The sequence below is a fragment of the Protobothrops mucrosquamatus genome, unplaced genomic scaffold (genome assembly GCF_001527695.2).
Source record: "Protobothrops mucrosquamatus isolate PMUCROS unplaced genomic scaffold, P.Mucros_1.0 scaffold4648, whole genome shotgun sequence".
Taxonomy (NCBI): domain Eukaryota; kingdom Metazoa; phylum Chordata; class Lepidosauria; order Squamata; family Viperidae; genus Protobothrops; species Protobothrops mucrosquamatus.
The window spans coordinates 44,418-68,121 of record NW_015390547.1 but is presented as its reverse complement, the minus strand read 5'-3'; the positions used below and the strand labels follow the sequence as shown (position 1 = coordinate 68,121).

At 49.2% G+C, this 23,704-nt stretch overlaps 1 protein-coding gene across 1 annotated transcript in view; it reads left to right on the top strand.

Moving 5' to 3' along the window:
• VCP (valosin containing protein) overlaps positions 1–23,704 on the top strand; it is a 34,292-nt gene extending 10,588 nt beyond the window's left edge. The window contains exons 4-17 of the mRNA XM_015828549.1: positions 3,100–3,242; positions 6,830–6,960; positions 10,093–10,224; positions 10,500–10,602; positions 11,862–11,995; positions 14,012–14,147; positions 16,014–16,126; positions 17,273–17,437; positions 17,554–17,676; positions 18,612–18,824; positions 20,541–20,849; positions 21,527–21,682; positions 21,797–21,951; positions 23,268–23,704. Of these exons, the coding sequence (XP_015684035.1) occupies positions 3,100–3,242; positions 6,830–6,960; positions 10,093–10,224; positions 10,500–10,602; positions 11,862–11,995; positions 14,012–14,147; positions 16,014–16,126; positions 17,273–17,437; positions 17,554–17,676; positions 18,612–18,824; positions 20,541–20,849; positions 21,527–21,682; positions 21,797–21,951; positions 23,268–23,373 (2,119 nt within the window). The 3' untranslated portion in view covers positions 23,374–23,704. The remainder of the gene's footprint in view (positions 1–3,099; positions 3,243–6,829; positions 6,961–10,092; positions 10,225–10,499; positions 10,603–11,861; positions 11,996–14,011; positions 14,148–16,013; positions 16,127–17,272; positions 17,438–17,553; positions 17,677–18,611; positions 18,825–20,540; positions 20,850–21,526; positions 21,683–21,796; positions 21,952–23,267) is intronic.

Genomic DNA, 23,704 nt, shown 5'->3' with positions numbered 1-23,704 from the left:
AATGCGGCCGCGCGGGCGGTGATGGGAGTGACTCGTCGCTCCCATGTAACGCCGCTGCTGCGCGAGCTGCACTGGCTGCCTGTGGCCTTCCGAGTGCGCTTCAAGGTGTTGATTATCATCTTTAAAGCGCGCCATGGCATTGGACCTGGTTACCTCCGAGACCGCCTTCTGCCACAGATTACCTCTCACCGGCCGATACACTCCCACAGAGAGGGCCTCCTCAGGGTGCCGTCAACCAGACAGTGCCGGCTGGCGACCCCCAGGGGGAGAGCCTTCTCTGTCGGAGCTCCCACCCTCTGGAACGAGCTGCCCCCAGAGATCCGGGTGATTCCGGATCTCCCCTCCTTCCGCCGCGCCCTCAAGACTTGGTTGTTTCAGCGGGTAGGACTGGCCTAGGGGTATTTTAAATTGGTTTTAACTAAATTTTAGTAGAAGCGGCCTATTTAAATATTTATTTTTAATTATTCTCTTAAATTTGGTATTTGTATCAAACTGTTTTTAAACTGGCTGTAAGCCGCCCTGAGTCCTCCGGGAGAAGGGCAGGGTATAAATATAATAAATCAAATCAAATTAAATCAAATTAAATCAAATCTGTTGAAGGCTCTAATTTTTGCGTAAACTTTGCAAAATGTGCCCCTTCCTTGTAAATCGATCTGTTCTTAATGGCTCAGTTTTATTGGGATGTTCAAAGAACAGCCGCCCCTCCCTCTGGCAGCGTCAGATCCACTTCCACGCTGTTTTCAGGAAAAGTACATAAAGTTGTACTATGAAGTTGCCAGGAATTGATAGATTTTTACCCTGCAAAGTTATTGAACTGATGAGTAGCTGAAAGCCAATATTCTGCTCGCAAAAGAAGACCTTCTTTCCAATGGCAGAATTCCCCCCCCCCATTTCCTCCCCAATTTCATGCATGCCCTCAAAATCTGCTGTTGAAAAACAGTGAAGTGTTTCTCAAGTGTGGCCACTTTAAGCGGTGTGGACGTCAACTTCCATAGCATAGCTGGCTGGGGGAATTCTGGGAGTTGAAGTCCACTGTGCTTAAAGTAACCAAGGTTGAGAAACCCTGGCTTAGTTGCATGATGAACTGCGCAGAGAGTGATGTGTGCCTGTAGGATGACATACAGACAGTACCTCTGTTCCAAGAGCTGCATTGGCTGCCGGTTTGTTCCTGGGTGCAATTCAAGATGCTGGTTTTAACCTTTAATGCCCCCTCCACAAGGTACGAGGCGGTTTGTCAGAGGGACCACCTCTTCCCGATCACAGCTACCCATCCCATCAGGCTGAGTAAAAGAGGCAGGCTGCTGCTTCTGCTAAGGCAGTGTTTCTCAACCTTGACAATTTTAAGGCATGTGGACTTCAGCTCCCAGAATTCCACAGCCAGCATTGCTGGCTGTGGAATTCTGGGAGTTGAAGTCCACATGCCTTAAAATTGTCAAGGTTGAGAAACACTGTGCTGAGGAGTTCTGTCTGGCAGGAACCCAGGCCCATTCCCTTAGCGCAGGGGTAGGCAACCTTGGCTCTTTTATGACTCGTGGACTTCAACTCCCAGAATTCCTGAGCCAGCCATGGTTCAGCTTAGAAACCTCTCCCTTTCCCCTCAGCATGGCTGGCTCAGGAATTCTGAGAGTTGAAGTCCACGAGTCATAAAAGAGCCAAGGTTGCCTACCCCTGCTTTAGCGAATGTTCGAAGTCACGCGATAAGCGCCCCCTAGTGTTTACAAAAAAGTCCTGAAATTATGAATGTTGCCGCACCATGGCAGGTGTTCACCCTTACGAACGATCGCAGTGGCACTGCAACATTCACTCTGGCTATTCCCTGCCTCCTCCCCCCTCACCCCCCGGGTCTCCCTAGGCACTAGTGGATATTCACATTGCGAAGACCAAGAAATCCTTCGCTTTTTGGGCTGTTTCACTGCTTCCTTCTGAGAAATCCTTCGCTTTTTGGGCTGTTTCACTGCTTCCTTCGGTGTGTCCGCAGAGAATAGAGCCCTAAAGTAACGCAAGATCGTGCGAGGTCAGTGGCACGAGATCTCACGCTACTGATCTCATGTGCACTCACTGTAATTTAGGCCTCTGTTCTCTGCAACAGAGAACAGAAGCCAGGGGAGAACGGATCTCTGGAAGCACGCAAAAAGCCTTCCCTGGAGACTGCTGAAACGTACCCCGGCATCTGGAGACTGCTGAAACGTGCCCCTGGAGACTGCTGAAACGTGCCCCGGCAGCCCAGAAAAGGCCTCCGATGCCCAGATTGGGTGTTCGAAGCCTGCTGAAGCATCTCCCGGCGTCCTTTCTGGGCGGAAGTGGCCCGAAAAAGACCTCCGACACCCGGAAATGATGCCAGGAGATGCTTCAGCGGGGCTCTGAAGGCCCAATCTGGGCATCGGAGGCCGTTTCCGGGCTGCTGTCGCCCAGAAGGGACGCCGGGGGATGCTTCACCAGGGCTCTAAAGGCCCGTTCTGCGCCTTGGAGCCTCCTCCAGGCTTCCAAGGCCCAGAATGAAGGCTGTGGGCGGTGGCCACATGCTTCCGGAGGTCTGTTCTGGGCCTCAGAGGCCTGGAGGAGGCTTCTGAGGCCCAGAACGGAGGCCAGGAAGGCAGCCACATGCTTTCGGAGATCCGTTCTGGGCCTTGGTGGCCTCCCTCTGCTCTTGCCAGGAGCAGAGAAAGAAACAGAGAGGTTGTGGGTCGGGTGAGGCCTTGGGTGGTCTGAAGATAGCCTGTTCCATAACTCCCCCCCCCCACCTTCCCCACCCTGAGATACCTCGTGTTCACTTAATGAGCCACCCATTTGCCCAGGCATTAAATTAGCAAATGCGTGGGCAAAAGCTGGAAGTAAATCACATTCAGGGTACGAGATTCACTCCTACGAATCCTCGAGTTACGAATGGAATGGGCAGGCTCTGTTACATTTCTAACTCGACTACCTGTGTTTATTAGACAAAATAAGGCTACCTAAGGCAAGGAGAAGAGGAGTGGTTGCCCTCTCAGATCCGCAGCAGGGGCAAACATGGACCCCCAAGGGCTGGAAATGGGGGATTGTTTGAGGCTGGGAAGAAAAATTCCGCACCTGAGAATAAAGGGGGGCACTTTTGCTTTTCAGCATCCAGCCTTGTCCGGATGTGAAGTACGGCAAGCGCATCCACGTGCTGCCCATTGATGACACCGTGGAAGGGATCACGGGGAACCTCTTTGAGGTCTATCTCAAGCCCTACTTCCTGGAAGCCTACAGACCCATCAGAAAAGGTAATCGCCCAGACCTGTGAGCCGGCTGTGGCGAAGCGACATTTGGCACTTGCCACAGGTCTTCACATGGGATATTGTTTTCTGACCTTCCTATACTCTAAAGCAGGGGTTGGCAGCCTTGGCTCTTTTATGACTCGTGGACTTCAACTCTCAGAATTCTGGCTCAGGAATTCTGGGAGTTGAAGTCCACGAGTCATAAAAGAGCCAAGGTTGCCTATCCCTGCCCTAAAGAGAGGCCTGCAGGCTCCTGCCAGCTGACCTGAAGGGGATGTGGCTTAAAAGGAGCTGCTAGAGCAGTTTTTCTCAACCTTGACAATTTTAAGGCATGTGGACTTCAACTCCCAGAATTCCACAGCCAGCAATGCTGGCTGTGGAATTCTGGGAGTTGAAGTCCACATGCCTTAAAATTGTCAAGGTTGAGAAACACTGTGCTAGAGAAAGGGGTTGGGGAGCCTTTGATCCTCTGATGGTCTTTGAGCCACAAAACCCCTCACCCCTGGCCTTCTCCTCTTACTCTTTTTTTTTTCAGCAGCACCTGGAAGGCCGTGGCTTTCCTGTCCCTGCTCTGCAGTATCCAGAGTGGGAGCTTTTAACCACACCTCCCATCAGTCATCTTAAAATCAGGGATTGTGGGATTTGTAGTCAAAAGGGCCCATGCTGTTGAAAGCTGGAGTGCGCCACGAAAGGATTTTGTTTACAAGGATTCAGGAGCATAGGAATCCTCTCTGGCTGGGTCTGGATCTGACTCTGACCATTGTGTTTTGGGAGTGGCAGGATGGGGGGGAGGGTTTGTTGTTGTTGCTGGTGAGTTTCTTTAAGGTTACAGTGCCTGAGTATCTCTGTGATTTCTTCTGCTAGCAGTAGTCGCTGGTCTCTTTCCAACAGTCAAAGAGAGCTAAAAGATGCTTGCATATTTTCTGTTATGCCTCCAAAGCGTAGCATCTTTCGTATAGAAGAAGATCCAACTGCCTGTAAGGACCCACTTCAATCCACATCTTAAGAAAGCAGAACTCTTGGAAACGGTCTCTTCCAACAGGAACTTTTATTAACAGAAATTGATAGCAGGCACGATAGACAGGATCTGAGGGATTCCCTTACAAATCGATGTTTTAAAGGGTCCCTAAGCAGCCCCCACCCCGCAGTTCTTCCAGGCGATTCAGACCGGCAGATTTCTAGGTGTTAAATCCAGGAAAGATAACATCAGTCCGGCTCCATCATTCAACAGCTCCTCACACAGATCCCGGAGGCTGCATCTTTTCATCCCCCCCCCCTTTTCCTCGCTGGAGGAGAAGTTCAGAGGGGCATAGGATGAAAGGCAAATGGTTACATTGTGATGGTTAGCAGATCCGAAAGCAAATCAACAAAAGGTTACTTTGGTAGTGAATAGAGGAAGTGAAAGTAATAAACCCCCCATGCATAACCCCCCTCCCCCTTAGTAGTATGACAGGATCCAGGAGAGAGTAAGAATTGGTTTTATATCAGAGAAGGTAGATAGAAAGGAAATATAACTGGATTCTGACACTGCCAACCTAGCAGTTTGAAAGCATGCCACTGCAAGTAGATAAATAGGTCCCACTTGGGTGGGAAGGCAACAGCGTTCCGAGCGGCTTGGCATATAGTCACGCTGGCCACGTGACCACGCAAATGTCTTCGGACAACGCTGGCTCCCTTGGCTAGGAAACAGGGATGAACACTGTCCCTTAGAGTCAGACACAAGTGGACAGGGGAAACCTTTCTTTTTTTAACTTTAACACCATAACAAGCATGAAGATCTAGGGCAGGGGTAGGCATCCTTGGCTCTTTTATGACTCGTGGACTTCAACTCCCAGAATTCCTGAGCCAGCCATGCTGAGGGGAAAGGGAGAGGTTTCCAAGCTGAGCCATCCTGGCTCAGGAATTCTGGGAGTTGAAGTCCACGAGTTATAAAAGAGCCAAGGTTGCCTACCCCTAATCTACGGTGAGGCAGCAGGATGTGGGGAGGCAAGCTGTCTTGGCAGTCTGGCAATTTTAAGCGATGGAGATTAGAATGCATGGTCTAAAAGAGGCAGACCACCCTTCTCAGCTAGCAGGCTACATATATCTTTGCCATGCCCGACAGCTGCCGGGAGTATGGTCATGATGTCATAGACTAGGGACATTCTCCCCAGAATATTTTGAAAAGCTCAACAATTTGAGGGATTGCAAGAGGAGGGGACTTTATACACAGTATCCCCAATTTGGAAAAATCCGTTGTAAAAGAAAACGGTTGGATGGATTGTGCTTATGTGCACGGAGTTCTTTTTGCCTTCATCCCTGAAGCTCCAGACTTAACACAGGCATGCAAGCTCTTTCTGCCTTCCTTTTTGCAATATTGAGTAACGGCTCTTGTTCCATGCCGGATTATTCTTGTTCAGGGATTGTATTTGAAAAGCTTTGGTTACTTACAACGCACTGTGTAAATGCCAGGAAACATCAGTGTGCTGGCTTCCTCAGTGATGCCAGTTTAATAGTTTATGTGCCTCTTGGATTGGGCAGGAGGATATTTCTGAGCATTCTCGGGGAGAACAACAGCTATGATAGCCACTGAGAGCGGTTCTTTTTGAAATATTTTTACTGATTTTTTTCATTAATAAATGGAGATAAACAATGCAAAACGTGTGGATACAGTTTAAACATTTCAAGCACGACTATATGTCAAAAGATTAAATAAAGCAGGCTAATGATGAAAATAAATGTGAAAAAAGTGAACTGGAAAGAAAAGGAAAATAAAATAAAAATAGAATTCGTTTACTTTTCCATGATGTAGGAATCACAGTTATACCTTTATGCAAATTGCTACATCTCAAATTTCAAACACCAAATTTAATCTCGATCTCATGGCATCCTGTTATCTGTTGATAAAAGATCCAGTTCACAAAAGATGAAGTGGATCTTTCCACTCAGCTAACCCTTAAAGGCTGGTGTGCAAGGCTCCTCCGCCTTCAAGGAACCCATTATAATCTTTTTGTAGCAGGGAAAGTGTGGTATGTCTAAAACTCTTTACACATAGTCCAGGTTTGAGGAAATAATAACATTTAACATCCTTCCTTCAAGAACCTGATTTCCCGTAGTGCTGATGTCCCTTAAAAAGGAAGGCACCTGTGAACATGAACAAATCATGGAATATCCTCCGCTTTCTTACCTGTCTAACAGAGAGAAGATCAAAACTAAGCTTTCTTCAACTTCCATTGGGTAGTCCAGTAAACCTGAAAAAGAAATATATTTGGTGTTGCTTAAACCTTTTGTAATCTATGGTATTCTTCATTCCTAACTTCTTGCTTATCTTCCACACTTATTTTTATGAGCTCTGACTGTTGTTATTAATACTGGTTTATTTTGCCTGTATAAAAATCTTTCTCCTTCTGTGTTCTAAGTCACCAAAAGTTCAGAGGCTGCTATGGTAATCAGACTAAACAACAGTAGATATTATTATATGTTTCAGGTAAATTATGTTGCCAGATCTTGCAAACGCCTAAACATCAATGCTAATTAATGGATTGGTGACAGGCTTCCTTGTTTCGGAGGCGGGGGTAGCGTGAGGGCTGTCATGAATGTGGTAATGATTTCAGGGGACATCTTCCTGGTGCGCGGAGGCATGCGCGCAGTGGAATTCAAGGTGGTGGAGACAGACCCCAGCCCCTACTGCATAGTCGCTCCAGATACTGTGATTCACTGTGAGGGAGAACCGATCAAGCGAGAGGTGAGTTCAGCAGACAGACCTGGCAGGACTGAGATAGAGGAACAAAAAGCACCATTTGATATTGAGAGAGGGGAGAGCCTTGAGGATGGATCTTTGTAGATATTCCCCTCCCGCAGTCTTTTGCAAGAGGCTTTGGTCAAATGTTCCTATGAAGAATGAGAGAACCAACCTGGAACGAAGAAGAAACTTCTTAACAGTGAGAACTATTAACCAGTGGAACAGCTTTCCTCCAGAAGTTGTGGGTGCTCCATTACTGGAGATTTTAAAGAAGAGATTGGACAGCCATTTGTCTGAAATGATAGAGGGTCCTGTTTGAGTAGGGGGCCGGACTGGAAGACCTCCAAGGTCCCTTCCAACTCTGTTATTTTGTTAACATGATTGGAGCCACAGATTGAGAAGGCTGATTTGATGGGAGCTGTCCAAACAGCTGCTCACCTGGAAGGAATTTAGGCATCAGTATAGTTGCAAATAAGCCTGCATGATCTTTGGCACTAACCATAATGAAGATGGTTTAGATTTGGCTTAGTATGAATCCAATCATTGCGAGCTTGTAAACCATGTTTTTTGAACGTAAGATTGTTAAGAGCAGCCCTGCTAGGTCAAGCTAAGATAACTCAGCATTTATTTTTCATGTTGGACCATTGGACGCCTCAGAGGTGCCCACAAACAGGACACAGAGACGCATTTCCCTTGTATTGTTGCTCCCCTGCAGTTGCTCCCAACCGGGAGATGATGCTGAGTCTTCAAAATGGAAAGCCCTGAACAGAACCATCAGTTTATGATGAGCCCTGGTGGCTCAGGGCTTAGAATGCCATATTGCAAGTTGACTCTGCCCCACAGCCAGGAGTTCGGTCCTGATGGGGCTCAAGGCTGACTCCGTTCAATTGTTGGGGATAATAGGCTGACTCTGTGAACTGGTTAGAGAGGGATAACAACAACAATACTATTACTACTACTACTACTACTACTACTACTACTACTAATAATAATAATAATAATAATAATAATAATAATAATAATAATAATAATAATAATAATATAATAATAAAGTTGGAAGGGACCTTGGAGGCCATCTAGTCCAATCCCCTGCTCAGGCAGGAAAGCCTATACCATTTCAGACAAATGGCTGTCCAGTCTCTTCTTAAAGACTTCCAGTCTTGGAGCATTCACAGCTTCTGGAGGCAGGTTGTTCCACTGGTTAATTGTTCTAACTGTCAGGAAATTTCTCCTTAGTATTCTAGGTTGCTTCTCTCTTTTGTTAGTTTCTATCCGTTGCTTCTTGATGGCTAATAGCCCTCAGTAGATGTGTCTTCCATGAATGTAACCAACCCTTTTTAAAACTGTTAAAATGAACGACCAAGCCCACATTTAACCTCTTCATGGAACCACCCGTTATAAATTTCACGTTCTTTATTGCTGTGTGAAGACTCGGTCACGTTGTATGTGAAACTGTTCAGTACATCACAGTGCCTGGAATTGTATTGCATTTTCCATTGGGCTATTGACCCAATTTAAAAGAGGTCCTTCCAACTCTCTTCACAATCACGCTTAGTTTTGTCACCCTGACTAGTTTAGTAAATTGTCTTTTCTGAACCTTCCGTGTTTTTAAACAGATGGTCCGTAAAACATAAGATATGCTAATCCCAAGATTGTTAAGCTTTCCCAAAAACGTTTATTTATTTATTAATTGTATTTATATCCCGCCCTTCTCCTTTCGGACTCAGGGCGGCTGACAAATGATAAAAAGCTAACATATTACACCTAGTTAAAATTTGGAACTTTGCCAGAGCCGTTGCAGAAAAATGTGCCCTTAAATTAGGAACCAAACAATTGGCAGTAACACAACAAAGGGCCTTTTATTGGCATAAACAACTGCAGGTAGTCTTTGACTTAGGACAACGATGTGTAGCGGAATTTCTGTTGTGAGTCACTGTGCCTGTAACCTGATTTTATGACATTTTGATGACACATTAAGTGAATCATAAATTCAATTAAGTAAATCCAGCTTCCCCAATGGGCCCTTTTTGCCATAAACGGGCAGAAAAGGTTGCCAATCGTGTGACCGCAGGATGCTGCAATCATTTGTGAGCCGGTGGCCAAGCACTTGAATTGTGGTCCCCTGACCTCAGGGCTAGTGCAGCAGTCATGAGTGTGAGTACAGGTCGTAAGTCACTTTTTCCAAGGCCGTCTTAACTTTGAGCCATTAAACAAATGGACATAAGTTGAGGATCAAATGTACAGTGACCAGCGGATTCCTCATCAAAGAAACAGGGACTCCTGCCTTGAGCAGGGGGCTGCACTAGAAGACTTCCCAGGTCCCTTCCAGCTCTATTCTGATCGATTGAAACACAGAAGTGCTCAAGACTCTCAGGTTTATAAGATACAATTCATTCAAATCAATGAAAATTATAACATAATCTTAACTATAGAAAAGTAGGATCTGACATGGGCTACCTCAGTGTCCTGTTCTAAAGAGATTCCAAGCTCACCCTTCTAGGGCGAGGCTGGGCAACTATGGCCTCTTTACAACCTGTGGACTTCAGCATGGCTGGCTCAGGAATTCTGGGAGTTGAAGTCCGCAGGTCGTACAGGGGCCATTGTTGCTCACCCCTGTTCTAGGAGGACTATCTGTATCTAAAGCAGTGGTTCTCAACCTTTTTAATGCCGCGACCCCAACCGGTCGTAAGTCGAGGACTAAACCGGTCGTAAGTCGAGAACTAAACCGGTCGTAAGTCGAGGACTACCCAACCGGTCGTAAGTTGAGGACTTTCCCTGCCCGGGAGCGCCGCACATGCGTGGTTCCGCCCCCTGCGCCGGCCGAGGCGTAGCTGGCAAGCGGCAGAGACGGAGCAGGCCAACCACCAGCTGGCCCAGCCCAAGGGAGGTAAGGCACCCGCCAGAAAAGGGGGGAAAAAATGGCAGACAAAAAAAATGGCGGACAGCCTTGCTTGGCGACCCCCGTGAAATGGTCGATCGACCCCAAATGGGGTCCCGACCCACAGGTTGAGAACCACTGATTTAAAGCAGACACTCTTTGGGTTTGTGGACTAAATTCTTCCAAGCTGAGATGAGATGCAACGTGAAGATTGCCTTGTTTTTCCTGACATTTCTTTTCGTATTGATTGCCGCCAGGACGAAGAGGAATCTCTGAACGAGGTGGGCTATGATGACATTGGAGGCTGCCGAAAGCAGCTGGCTCAGATCAAGGAAATGGTGGAGCTGCCCCTTCGACACCCTGCTCTCTTCAAGGCAATCGGGGTGAAGGTGAGGCACTTCTCTCTCTGACCTTGAAGCTTGAGCTGCACTGACTAAAGGCAGACCCTCTACCCTACAGCTGCTCCTTATGTTGAAGAATTCAAGATCCACAGGGTGGGGTGGGGGAACTGAACGAGGCCCCCCCTTTACCCTGTACAATATCAATGCTAGGGTCCAGCTTTGGCCACTTTAAAGACCTGTGGACTTCAACTCGCAGAATTCTGGGAGTCTTTTAAGTCTTTGGCCATAATGTGCCAAGGCTAAATGTGTGTCTGTCTCTCCAGCCTCCCCGTGGAATCCTCTTGTACGGTCCGCCTGGTACCGGGAAGACCTTGATTGCTAGAGCCGTGGCTAATGAGACCGGAGCATTTTTCTTTCTAATTAATGGTGAGTAGCTTTGTGTTGACCGTTTCAACTGCATGCATTGCGTAGCTGAAACGAAAGACAATAACTACCAGCAGGTACAGAACCTTCGACATGCAGTTCCTTAATTCTTCCGATTGCGATTACAAGGATTCTCTCATTCATTAATAACCCAGAGCAAAATTAAAGCTAATAATGCAATAAAAACAAGCAAGACGGTAAGAGATCCAAAGCAATCGTTTAAAAACACCACAGGGGGAAAGGCAGCAGAGTCGCAATGTAAAACAGAGTTGTCTTTTTAGTGACACAATCGGATTTGTTCTGAGCCCTCCTGGGCATTTCATACTCATGCTCTCCCTTGCAGTTGCCTTTGAAGCCAGCCGGTATCCTTGGAAACCTCCAGATGCCTTTAAGCAAACTTAAAAGGAGGTGCACAGGCTTCACAGTGCAGTTAATGCCAGTCAAAAAGAAGCAGACTGCTTTTTGTGTGTGTGTGTTTGTGTGTGTGTGTGTGTGTGTGTGTGTGTTGTATATCTGTCCTGACTTAACTGAAGTAATGCTAAAGAGTTGGAAAGGCTTTGCGGCCCCTAGCACTGCTTGTTTGCTAGACTAGTACAGGTAGTCCTCAAGTTACAACAGTTCATCTAGTGACCATTCAAAATTAACAACGTCGCTGATAAAAGTAACTTATGGCCAGTTTTCATACTTAACGACCGTTGCAGCATCCCCACAGCCATGGGATCAAAATCCAGACATTTGGCAACTGACTGATATTTATGGCCGTTAACAGTGTCCCGGGGTCACCCGATTCCCTTTTGCCAACCTTCTGACAAGCAAACTAAATGAGGGGGCCAGATTTCACTTAACAAACAGGTTACTAATGTAACTGCAGCGATTCACTTAACAACTGAGGCAAGAAAGGTCGTAAAATGGGGCAAAACTCAACTGTCTCTCTCTTAGCAACAGAAATTTGGGGCTCCGTTGTGGTTATAAGCTGAGGACTGTCTGTAGCGGCGTTAAGCTCTCCAGAGTAGTGGTGAGGACTTGAACCAGAATGAGGCTAAATTTCATTCCACGTCCATTTCTGTTGAATTAGCACGAAACATCCACAGGGATGGGATGAAGGGGGCTGCCCAGCCATGTGCTTCCTGGTTTTCAATTTCAGCCAGAGATAGTGGAGGTCTCTGGGGCCCCAGGCTGTGCCCCTCTGAAGCAGAGTGGGGAACTGCACGTTCTTTTGGGCTGCCTCCCGAGGCAAATGCCTTCTCCCTGCTTCTCCACAGGTCCTGAGATCATGAGCAAGCTAGCAGGGGAGTCGGAGAGCAACCTGCGCAAGGCCTTTGAGGAAGCCGAGAAGAATGCGCCCGCCATCATCTTCATTGACGAGCTGGATGCCATTGCTCCAAAGAGAGAGAAGGTGGGTGCGTGGCAGCCTTCCACAGAGAGCAGCAGACCTTGGGGACACGGAGGGGAGGGGAAATAGCCCTGAGCCCCCAGGGTCGGGGTGGGGGAACGCAAGAAAGAGATTCAGAGTGACTCGGCCTTAAGTAGAAGTCGAGCTGAGGAATTGCTTTGACGGGCATTCCATACGCTCCCAGGTAACCCAATGGCAGATCATTCCGGAAACCCAAGTGGTTTTTTATTTCCTGAGTTTGCTTGATGTCAGTCAGAAAAATTGTCCAGGTCATCTCGCGCCTATCGTAATAGAATTCCTCAAACTCTCAGCGATCCCCGATGGTCATGTGGTCGCCATCTGGGCACGTGACAGCAAGCTGACGTGACAGTTGCAGCATTCTGTAGTCACACGATTGACATTTGTAATAGCCCCTGCTTATGTAGACTTACACACTGCCTCATAGGGCTTCACAGCCCTCTGAATGGTTTGCAGCAGTGGTTCTCAACCTATGGGTCGGGACCCCATTTGGGGTCGATCGACCATTTCGTGGGAGTCACCAAGCAAGGCTGTCTGCCATTTTTTTCCCCCTTTTCCGGCGGGTGCCTTCCCTCCCTTGGGCTGGGCCAGCTGGTGGTCGGCCTGCTCCGTCTCTGCCGCTTGCCAGCTACGCCTCGGCCGGCGCAGGGGGCGGAACCACGCATGCGCGGCGCTCCCGGGCAGGGAAAGTCCTCGACTTATGACCGGTTGGGTAGTCCTTGACTTACGACTGGTTTAGTCCTCGACTTACGACCGGTTGGGGTCGCGGCATTAAAAAGGTTGAAAACCACTGGTTTACAGAGTCAGCCTGGGTTTGGAGGTGTGGGGGGGCTCCTTGTGCCTCCTAGGGCAGGGCAGGGCAAGCTGAAGCTGGAGGGGAGCAACAGCGCTGACCTGCCTCAGGCTTTCCAGGTCAAAGCTGCCCCCGTGGCTGGAGAGTCCTTTCTCTGCTGAAGGAAGAATCCCTGCCAGAATAAGGGAGAGATGAAGCTCATCCTACCTGGCGGAATAGGGCAGTGGTGGCGAACCTATGGCACGAGTGCCAGAGGCGGCACTCAGAGCCCTCTCTGTGGGCACGTGCGCCGTCGCCCCAGTCCTAGGCCTTCAGCTGGGTTTTATAAAAGCTTTTCACTTTAGGCCTCCGCCGCCGTGTGCCCCCCCCCAAAAAGGTTCAATCAGTCAATTTCAACTTCTCGCGGGGGAAAAAAAAATCTTGCAAAGTTGGAATTGATTGATTGAACTATTTAGACCCACCCAGTCTGCCGTTACCATTGCAGCCACGCCCACCCAGTGGGCCACACCCACCCAATGGGCCACACCCACCCGGCACCCAACGATGCATAAGTGGGTTTTGGGTTGCAGTTTGGGCACTCGGTCTCTAAAAGGTTCACCATCACTGGAATAGGGGAACTGTTTCCCCACTGTGTGAAGGAAATGTGGGAAAGCCAAGCAGGGTTTTCCCTCCCAAGATTGCCCGAAGGGAGAGTTTTGCTTGAAAGTGGGATTTTCCTGGAATTCTTGTCTTGTAACTTCCTGATCAGTGTTAATATTCAGAGTCTTTAGATCCGGGGTAGTCAACCTTGGCTCTTTTATGACTCGTGGACTTCAATTCCCAGAATTCCTGAGCCAGCTTAGCTGGCTCAGGAATTCTGGGAATTGAAGTCCACGAGTCATAAAAGAGCCAAGGTTGACTACCCCTGCTTTAGATGTTTCTTCTTTGTTCTCGGGATTAGCCACTTCTAGTCTAGGCTGCCAAAGGAGGAACTCTCTTTACTTGAGGCATGGACTAAAATTGCATTTGATCCCCGTGTCTGTCTCACTGCAATCTTAGGGGCCGGTTTCTTGGTTTTCACTTATTTATTATTTCTTCTCACAAAGTATTTTGTTTTGCTTTTAAGCTTTCCTTCTTTTAGGCGTTCTCTTTGGGGTCCCTTCCTTGGGGTCAAGCCCTTTCCTTCCAAGCCTGACTCACTCACTCTCCTCAACCGGTTTTCTCTGTAGACCCACGGGGAAGTCGAACGGCGCATTGTGTCCCAGTTGCTGACCCTCATGGACGGCCTAAAGCAGCGAGCTCACGTCATTGTCATGGCTGCCACCAACAGACCCAACAGCATCGATCCAGCCCTCCGGCGGTTTGGTAACTCAGCTTGCTCCATTTGGGGAGGGTAGGGGGAAGGGCTGTGTATTGGGAGATGTGGGCTAGCCATGTGTGTGTTGCTGATTGTCGGTGGACTGTCCTTTTGCAACAGTCAGACTGTCTAGCCCAGCCATATCCAGGTGTGCCGGTAGTCAAAAACTCCTGTGGAATTTTCAAACTTTCATTGCTTATGAACTTGCGAACTCTGGGGTTGAGCATTCTCTTAAAATGAAATAATACTCAGCAGATCCAAATTGCTTTTCTGCTCGTCTCATGTACTTTTCCATGCATGAGGAGACAGATTTGGGATTTGGTAGACTTAAAAAGTTCTTTCTTGCTGGCAATATGCACTACAGAAAGCTGAGCCTTAATTTGTACCCGAAGCCCAATTCACACATGCAGAAGGAATAAGTGGCAAACTTCAACCTGGATTACAGACGTTAAGCTATAATTGATAACGTGCAGGGAGGAGTAGCATTCCTTCCTTCTTGTCCCTCATCCTCCTTCTGCTCTTCAAGTTTCTAGAATCTGGGAATCTCCCCCATTGGGGAGGATCCATCTAGTGAGGCCTCTCAGCCTGAGGTCAATGTATCAGGTGCTTCGTGGGCCCTAGTTGCCCCATACCAAAATGGGTGGTGCTGGTGTCACAATTTCTAAACTTTTATATCACTTTAAACCTATCCACAATGTATTTAGCGACCAGAATTTGTTGATCTCATCGTATTTATACCTCAGTTTGGGCAGATGGAGCATCAGAGCAGATTAAATTTCCAAAAATAGAGAATGACAATGATGTCATCCCCAAAAAGTGGACAGTGCATTGCAGTGGTCCATGGCTGCCACGAGCTGCCTTTTGACAAGGAAGTGATCCAATCAAGGCCAAGAAAAATGGGCGTCCAGATCGTGTCTCACCTTCACTCAAAAGGGGAGACCAGATCAAGTGTACGCGCCCTCCCCCTCACCCCTTGTGCCAGGGCACCAGTTTGGCAGGGACCAGACCACAAACTCCTCAACCACAGTGTGACTGCCCTGCAAGGTGTGGAGGCCACAAGGGGCATAAGACTTGCAGCTTTGGCTGTTTCCACCCCCAGCCTTGAGAAGAAGTCCAGGAGCACCAGCTGCTAGTCCAGTGGTTCTCAACCTGTGGGTCGGGACCCCATTTGGGGTCAATCGACCATTTCACGGGGGTCGCCAAGCAAGGCTGTCCGCCATTTTTTTTGTCCGCCATTTTTTTCCCCTTTTCCAGTGGGTGCCTTACGTCCCTTGGGCTGGGCCAGCTGGTGGTCGGCCTGCTCCGTCTCTGCCACTTGCCAGCTACGCCTCGGCCGGCGCAGGGGGCGGAACCACGCATGCGCGGCGCTCCCGGACAGGGAAAGTCCTCGACTTACGACTGGTTGGGTAGTCCTCGACTTATGACCAGTTTAGTCCTCGACTTACAACCAGTTTAGTCCTCGACTTACGACTGGTTTAGTCCTCGACTTACGACCGGTTGGGGTCGCGGCATTAAAAAGGTTGAGAACCACTGTGCTAGTCGGTGGTCACACCAGCAGCAAACCTGGATTGCCGATAGCGGCAAACGGGCAAAGAGAGGTGCTTGGGAGACTTTTTGTCATGGCATGCACAAAATGAAGCTCATAGCTGGCCACTATCCAGCTGCAAGAGGCCCTCCAGAGTAGTGGATCTGGAGCTATCCCCAAAAGCTATAAAGCTTCAATCCTCCTCCCCCCTTGCGTGTGTCAAGAAAGCAGTGTGGCTTCTCAGCTGACCCTGGTCTGAGCCCTGCTGGTCTGTCAGCTCTTGGACGCTGCAGAGGGTGGGTCTGTCCAGGGAGATAGAAAGGTCACAGTCGCTCTTGGTCCACTGCAGGTCGTTTTGACAGGGAGGTGGACATTGGCATCCCCGACGCTACTGGCCGCCTGGAGATCTTGCAGATCCACACCAAGAACATGAAGTTGGCTGATGATGTGGATCTGGAGCAGGTGGGTTTGTTTCGTTCTTTTTCTTCAAAATTGTAATTAGAGCACTGTAATACAAACTTAGTAGCAGGTCATGATAATAGCGATAAAACAATCATACCAAAATTTGAGGTGGGTTCATTTAAAATTATTATTTTCCTCCCTCCTTCCTTCCTTCCTTCCTCCCTCCCTCCCTCCCTCCCTCCCTCCCTTTCCTTCTTTCTTTATTTCTTCCTTCCTTCCTTCCTTCAAGACAGCAAACATACCCGCCATTTATCTAATACTCCTTCCTCCTCATATTTTTCCCCACCACAACCTTGTGAGGTGGGTTATGCTGAGAGTGCCTGGCCAAAGTCACACAGCTGGCTAAAGCCATGGCTCAGGCCCAGATTCTCTCAGAACCGTGTGAAATGAGAATACTATCCCATGCATGGCAATTATGCTAACGATGCTAAAAGCTATTATTGCTTACCTAAATTCCCTCCCCTTGGAAGCTTAAGCGCGGATCTTGTGCTGGAACCATTGCGATGTTAGTCATGAACCTCCATAGGATTAGAAGAACGAGGAAGACAGTCTTTCATTTAGCCTGGGAATAGTTTTGGGCTGTGCGTTGCGGTTCTTAAAAGGAGTGGTCATCTCCACCAGAAAGCGTCCACACCACACCACTGTTGAGAATGGTCAGTTTCCCAGGTGGATGGGCCCCTATTTTTTTAAGTTGCATTCATCTCCTTTTCCCTCTCCTGCCCCAAGATCCACAGACCTGCCCCTTACCTAGATCTGTAGATGGAAAAGGTGGGTTGCGAATGTGGCAGCAGGCGTGAGACGACGAAGCAGGAACTGACTTAGATTTGAAGGAAACAGCCAGAAGAGGGAGCACAAGACCAGTAAAATTGGAGCGTTCTCAAACTGGGTCAAGCCTGACATGTTACACGGCAGATTTCTCTGCTCGGTGTTCTCAGAATTACTTCGCCGAACAGGGCTAAATCTAGATGAATGGCATTGTCCAAAGCCAGAGAGCGATTCAAGCAGCATATCTGGTTACCTCCGTGTCAGCGAGGGCCGAGTGGGCCTAGGCATTGTTGTGGATCTCTTCTTTCCGGTGGAAGAAGCCGGATTCCACTTTCTCAAAAGCAGGAGCAGATGCTTACCTGTGTCCCTCCTCTGCTTCAGGTGGCCAATGAGACCCACGGCCATGTGGGAGCTGACTTGGCCGCGCTGTGTTCAGAGGCGGCCCTGCAAGCCATCCGGAAGAAGATGGACCTGATTGACCTTGAAGATGAGACTATTGATGCTGAAGTGATGAACTCCCTGGCAGTTACCATGGATGACTTCCGGGTAAGACAGTCATGGGGTGGGGGTGGGGTGTATGTTCCCTTTCTCGATCCGGAGCAATTGCCCTGATCAAACATAGCCATACATTCTCCCCCTTCTCGTCTCTTTGCAAATACCAGTGGGCTCTAAGCCAGAGCAATCCCTCAGCACTGCGCGAGACCGTAGTGGAAGTCCCACAGGTGACCTGGCAAGACATCGGAGGCTTGGAAGACGTCAAGCGGGAACTGCAGGAGCTGGTTCAGGTGAGGCTGTTTGGGCCATTTCCTCAGCTGCTTGCTAGCTGGAGGTTGCAGCAGAGACCGTGGGGGCAGAGTCTGCTTTTTCTCTCTGAGCTGTCAAAAGCATATGTTCTTAAAAATTAGTCTTCAGTTTTAAAAGAGTTGGTAAGTCTATGTTTTCAATCGTTCTGTTTCCAAATTTAAGACTCCCCCGTTTGTTGATTTATGTTGACTGCATAAGGCCACCCAACTCTATAACAAGACTTTGTGATATACATAAAAAACAGTTAAAAACCCAAATGTCTTGAAGAAAAGCATAGGACCCCCCCCACACACACACACATACACTTTCATCCAGGAAAAGCCAGGATTTCGGAGCCCTTTGGAACACAGCCAGACCCTATGATATGAGCTTTTAGTTGGGTATACTCCCACCTTAGCCAAAGAAATAGCTATTGAGCTGTTTTAAAAGCATTTGTCAAAGTCAGATTGGGGGCTGTAGTAACTAAATTTCAGAAGAGTAAATTAATTGGGTTCAGCTGCAGAATTATTTTGATGCTTGTTACATTCATCATAACATGGTTTACCTTCTGCTTCATCTTTAAATCACCTACCTCTAGAGTGTGTTTGTTGTAAACATGAGTTGGAGACAATAGCTAGTGATTTTTGCTGATAATGGCTGCAATCATTAGTAGAAGTGAGATCTACACACTGATGGGAGGGAGGATAAAGGTTGCATGCCATCCAGAGCCGCTTTCCATGAGATGAACAGTCCTATAAATAAACAGTAATTTTGAACTAGTTGCAGCCCTCTTAACTGTCCTTGGTTTGATCTGATTTATCCTGTCTGAAGCCACGGGCAGGTGATTTTGATGTCCAAAATGGTGTTTGGTGTTCTCTTTCCCTGTTTTCTCTACTGTCTCCTCTTGGAGCTGACATTGAATCCTTTCCTTCTCCAGTACCCAGTGGAGCATCCTGACAAATTCCTTAAGTTTGGCATGACCCCATCCAAAGGGGTTCTCTTTTATGGCCCCCCTGGCTGTGGTAAGACCCTGCTAGCCAAAGCCATTGCCAATGAATGCCAGGCCAATTTCATCTCCATCAAGGGCCCGGAGTTGCTCACCATGTGGTTTGGAGAGTCCGAGGCCAACGTGCGTGAGATCTTTGACAAGGTGAGTCTCCGCTTTTCTCTTTTCCCTCCCTTTCACCTGGAGGTCTCAGTGCAGGGCTTGGTAATATGACCCAGGTCACCTAGGCCAGGGGTTCCCAACCCCCGGCCTGTGGACCGGTACCGGGTCACAGCATGCCAGCAACCGGTCTGCACAAACAAGCAAAGCCCCATCTGCGGGATGCAGGCATCACACAAAACCACGCCCCCTCTGGTCCGTGGAAAAACCCCTCTCCCCGGAACCGGTCCCTAGTGCCCAAAAGGTTGGGGACCTCTGGCCCAGGCAGAAGGAGGCATCAATAGAGTCCTTCATTGCCCTGTCATCTGCCCCAACAAACGGTTGGTGTCCAGTGGCCGGTAAAGCTCTACCCCACACTTCCCTGAAGGCAGCCACTCTCAGTCCCACAAACACAAGCCAGTAAACAACCAAGCCCAATTTGCAAAGGCAGGGAGGAAGTCCAAAGAGAAAGTGCACACTCGCGGGGCAAGGTCCAGCGCCAAGGTCCACATGACAAAGACAAGCTCAGGCAGAAACAAGAGTCAAGGCTGAGTTTTTTTTCTAAAGCGGGGTAGTGCAGGCCAAAGCAAATAATCGTTCCTGACAAAGACAGATTCCCCACAGCTTCTCCTTAAGTCAGTGTTTCTCAACCTTGACAATTTTAAGGCATGTGGACTTCAACTCCCAGAATTGGAGTTGAAGTCCACATGCCTTAAAATTGTCAAGGTTGAGAAACACTGACTTAAGTCAACCCACACCAGATGTTCCTTGTGAGGAGTGGTGGGGTGACCTTTATCTGGAGTAGCCTTGCAGCCCTCCTTTGAGCTTACTCTCTGTGTCCTTGGATTGAGTGGGGGAGGCAGCTGCCTCTGAACACCACTGCCTGTCAGCAGCCGATCCTCCCCCATGTCTGTGAGGGCAGGCAGCTCTCCCTCCGGTCAGCTGCCTCCCCCAGTGCCTGAGTGGCCTGGGACACCATCATCCTCAGCCCCTGGCCTCGTCAAGCGTACTGAGGGAGATGTGCCATCCTTGTCAAAAGGTCCCATTTCCTTCTCCTCCTCCTCCTCTGAACCAGGATTCATTGCCTCATTGCTAATTAATCTCCTAACCCCTCCCAAATTCTTGGGAGCTCTGTGCAACATTTAAATCAGTGTTTCTCAACTTTGACAATTTTAAGGCATGTGGACTTCAACTCCCAGAATTCCACAGCCAGCATTGCTGGCTGTGGAATTCTGGGAGTTGAAGTCCACATGCCTTAAAATTGTCAAGGTTGAGAAACACTGATTTAAATAATTGTAAAGAGTTCTAGCTTTGTTTTTGTTCTGTTTTGTTTGGAGACTGAAAAGTCCAACATGCCATCTTTGTAACCTGCAGTACTGCCTACCTAAGGCTTCTCTGAGGTAGGGGCATCACAGGCACTCGGATGACTGCGGGAATGTATCCAATATTTGCAGGGAATTTGGAAATTATGAAACTGGCCAGCATTTTCTAAGTCCTGGAGGTTTCAGGGATAAGAGTGAGGGAACAAACAAAATAGCAGGGCTTTTGAGGCAGGGGCCAGTTCAGGGACCTTGTGGCCCCTGAACACCAACAGTGATAGCAGTTGCCAGGAGGTCTGAGCCCTTTGGTGCCTGGAGCAATCTGCAACCAGCCCATTACAGCACCCAAGCCGAGGTGACCTCTTGTGCATTGCCGACCGATGCGGTGTCCTTTCCTTGGCAGGCCCGCCAAGCCGCTCCCTGCGTGCTGTTCTTCGATGAGCTGGATTCCATTGCCAAGGCCCGCGGTGGGAACATTGGTGATGGCGGCGGTGCCGCTGACCGAGTGATCAACCAGATCCTCACAGAGATGGATGGCATGTCCACCAAGAAGAACGTTTTCATCATTGGCGCGACCAACCGGCCAGACATCATTGATCCGGCTATCCTGCGCCCTGGGCGCCTGGACCAGCTCATCTACATTCCTCTGCCAGATGAGAAGTCCCGTGTGGCCATCCTTAAAGCCAACCTGCGGAAATCTCCTGTTGCCAAGGCAAGTTTGTGTGTGTGTGTGAGAGAGAGAGGGAAAGAGAGGGAAGGAAGGAAGGAAGGAAGGAAGGAAGGAAGGAAGGAAGGAAGGAAGGAAAGATTGCCATTCCTGTATGTTGTTTAATTTCAGATCCTGATTTGGTTTTAATACCTCTTCAGGGGAGTAGAACAATTCTTTGAGAATCCTTGAGAAGGCAACAATTCCTCTTTTCCCCCCTTCATTAAGCTTAGGCCCAACATGAATCTTGGTTGCAACTCAGTAGTAGCAGTCAGCAAATAGGAATCCTGAAGCCCTTTTAAAGGCAATCTTTGGAGAGACTTCTGAGCTGCGGCCAGCTGCCCAGCCTCTGTGCAGGGGAACAAGGCACCTTCCTTGTTTCCCAAGGTCTGGTTTTCTTCTGAGGCCCTGGTAACCCTCTCCTGTCTTTTACTCCGTTGGTAGAATCTAAGAGTTGAGCCATGCCCAGCACTCCTGGAAGAGTTTCAGTTCCCCACTGCTCACAGCTTTAGAAAAGAGATTGTCAAAATGTGTTCTGTATCTCCTACAGTTGCAGCTATTATTACTTAAATGTCTCTATTTTCCCCCTGGAGTTCTGTTTCTTGTTCATGATGAATAAAAGCCAGCCTTCAGCAGGGAATTGATGGGCATAGGCGAGACGTGGAATTGTCCTTGTTTTCCAGGATGTGGATCTGGATTTCCTGGCAAAAATGACCAATGGCTTCTCGGGAGCTGACCTCACAGAGATTTGCCAGCGAGCTTGCAAGCTGGCTATCCGCGAGTCGATTGAGAGCGAGATCAGACGGGAACGAGAGAGGCAGACCAACCCCTCGGCCATGGTGAGCGGCTGCCCTTGGGCGAGGCCTTGCGGCCGGGGGAGGTTCGCGCTCTGGTGTTCAAGGATTGGCCTTCCCCGGCCCCTGATGCTAACAGCCAAGCTTTCTCTGCTTTAGGAGGTCGAAGAGGACGACCCGGTTCCCGAGATCCGCCGGGACCACTTTGAGGAAGCCATGCGCTTTGCCCGCCGGTCAGTCAGCGACAACGACATCCGCAAATACGAGATGTTTGCACAGACTTTGCAGCAGAGCCGTGGCTTTGGCAGCTTCAGGTACGCCGAGGCGTGTTTTGGGAACCTGCCTTTGTGCCCCGTGGTCTGCCGACAACAGCCAGTGCCCTGTCCTCTCCTGTCCCTCCTCCTTCTGAACATCCTCAGTCAGCAGGGGATAATGGGGAGGGATTCTCTTTGTGGGTGGCGAAGCCAGGTGCCTGCTGGTCTGGGCATCCATGACTTTAACAGACAGCCAGATGAGGTTCTTCTCTGCTTGCTGCTCACCTGCTGCCTAGATTTCTGTCTTGCGTATTCTCCAGGTAGTGTACTTGGCGCTCCCTCTTCCAGTTTTTACTAAAAGAGTGGAGTGAAATAAGTTGGTTTCCTGGCCCGAAGCCTCCTGATGACCCCTTCCCTCCCCCCATGACCAAGGGGGCCCCTGAACCAGGCTCATCCTAGTTCCAGTCTCACTGCTTGATCAACACACGCAACTGGTTCTCTCGGCCTCTTATCATCTCCCAGTTCAGTGCTCCCAGTTTCTTTCCATATCTCTTAATTGCATCCGGAGATTCCCCCGCCCCCCCCCGGTTCTTTGTTGTCTACACCAGGGGTGTCAAACTCAATTTCATTGAGGGCCGCATCAGCATTGCGGTTGCCCTCAGGGGGCCGGGTGGGTGTGGCCTACTGGGTGGGGTGGGTGTGGCCAGCTCTACATCGTTCGTGTCAAGGGTGCCTGTGGGGGCCTGGGCAGGAGTGGGATAGATCTGAGGGTCTCTGGCAGAAGGGGGTGGGACCGGGGCAAGTGCCAAGGCATGGTCCACTGGAGGAGCCTCGCTGTTCCTCTCAGGCCATGCCGGGGGGGGGGGCCTTATGGAGTTAAGACTGAATGCATTTCAGCATAGATGGCCACCACAAAATTGTACATTGGCTCCCGGCTGGCCTGGGCCAGGGCCAAGGCAGAGGGGGCCGTTCCCTTACTGTTTCCAGGATGGCTTCGCAGACCACATGAAACCACGGGCCGCATCCAGCCCCCAGGCCTTGTGTTTGACATGTCTGGTCTACACAGAACAGGGGGTTGCATGAAAACAAGCCAGAACACCTAAGTTGGAAAGAAGAGATCTAATAAACAAACCATAAAGAAAGACCATTCCTGCATTGGTTTGCCTCCCCTATGTGGGGCTCTCTGAACCTGCTCTGAGGCAGGAGAGTCTGCCCCGTAGTGGGGGATCCCCTTTTGGCTTTCCAGATGTTGGCGTCCGGCTTCTGTTCTCTCCAAGCCCCAGCTCAGGAGTCATGGCTCCCCACCTCTGGCCTGAAGTCCAGTTGTTCTTACTACTACTCACCTGCTTTCCTCCCCGCTCTGCTTCTCCTGGCAGATTCCCATCAGGTAACCAAGGTGGTGCTGGACCCAGCCAGGGCACCGGAGGCACCGGCGGCGGCAACGTTTACAGTGAAGACAACGATGACGATCTCTATGGTTAAGGTGCAGCCAGAGTGGACCAAACTCCAGAACAGGCCACGTTGTACAGGGCGGTCCTAATGGCCAGTGGACTCCTGGCTTCTTCATTCCTTGGTCAGACTCATGTAGCTGCGTCTCAGGCTCTCTAAGCTGAGCCTGCTGTAAATGTAAGGCGGTCGGTTGGCTGGTTTGGTTGGGAGGTAGGCAGGCAGTGGAGGAGGAGGAGGAGGAGGGGAATTGACTTCTGGGAAATTTTCTGTTCTAGTTTTATGGCAGAATCAGCAGCTTTAGCAACGGGTACAACCATAGCCTGTAAAAAAAAAATTGATAAAAACCCACAAAAATAAAAAAGTC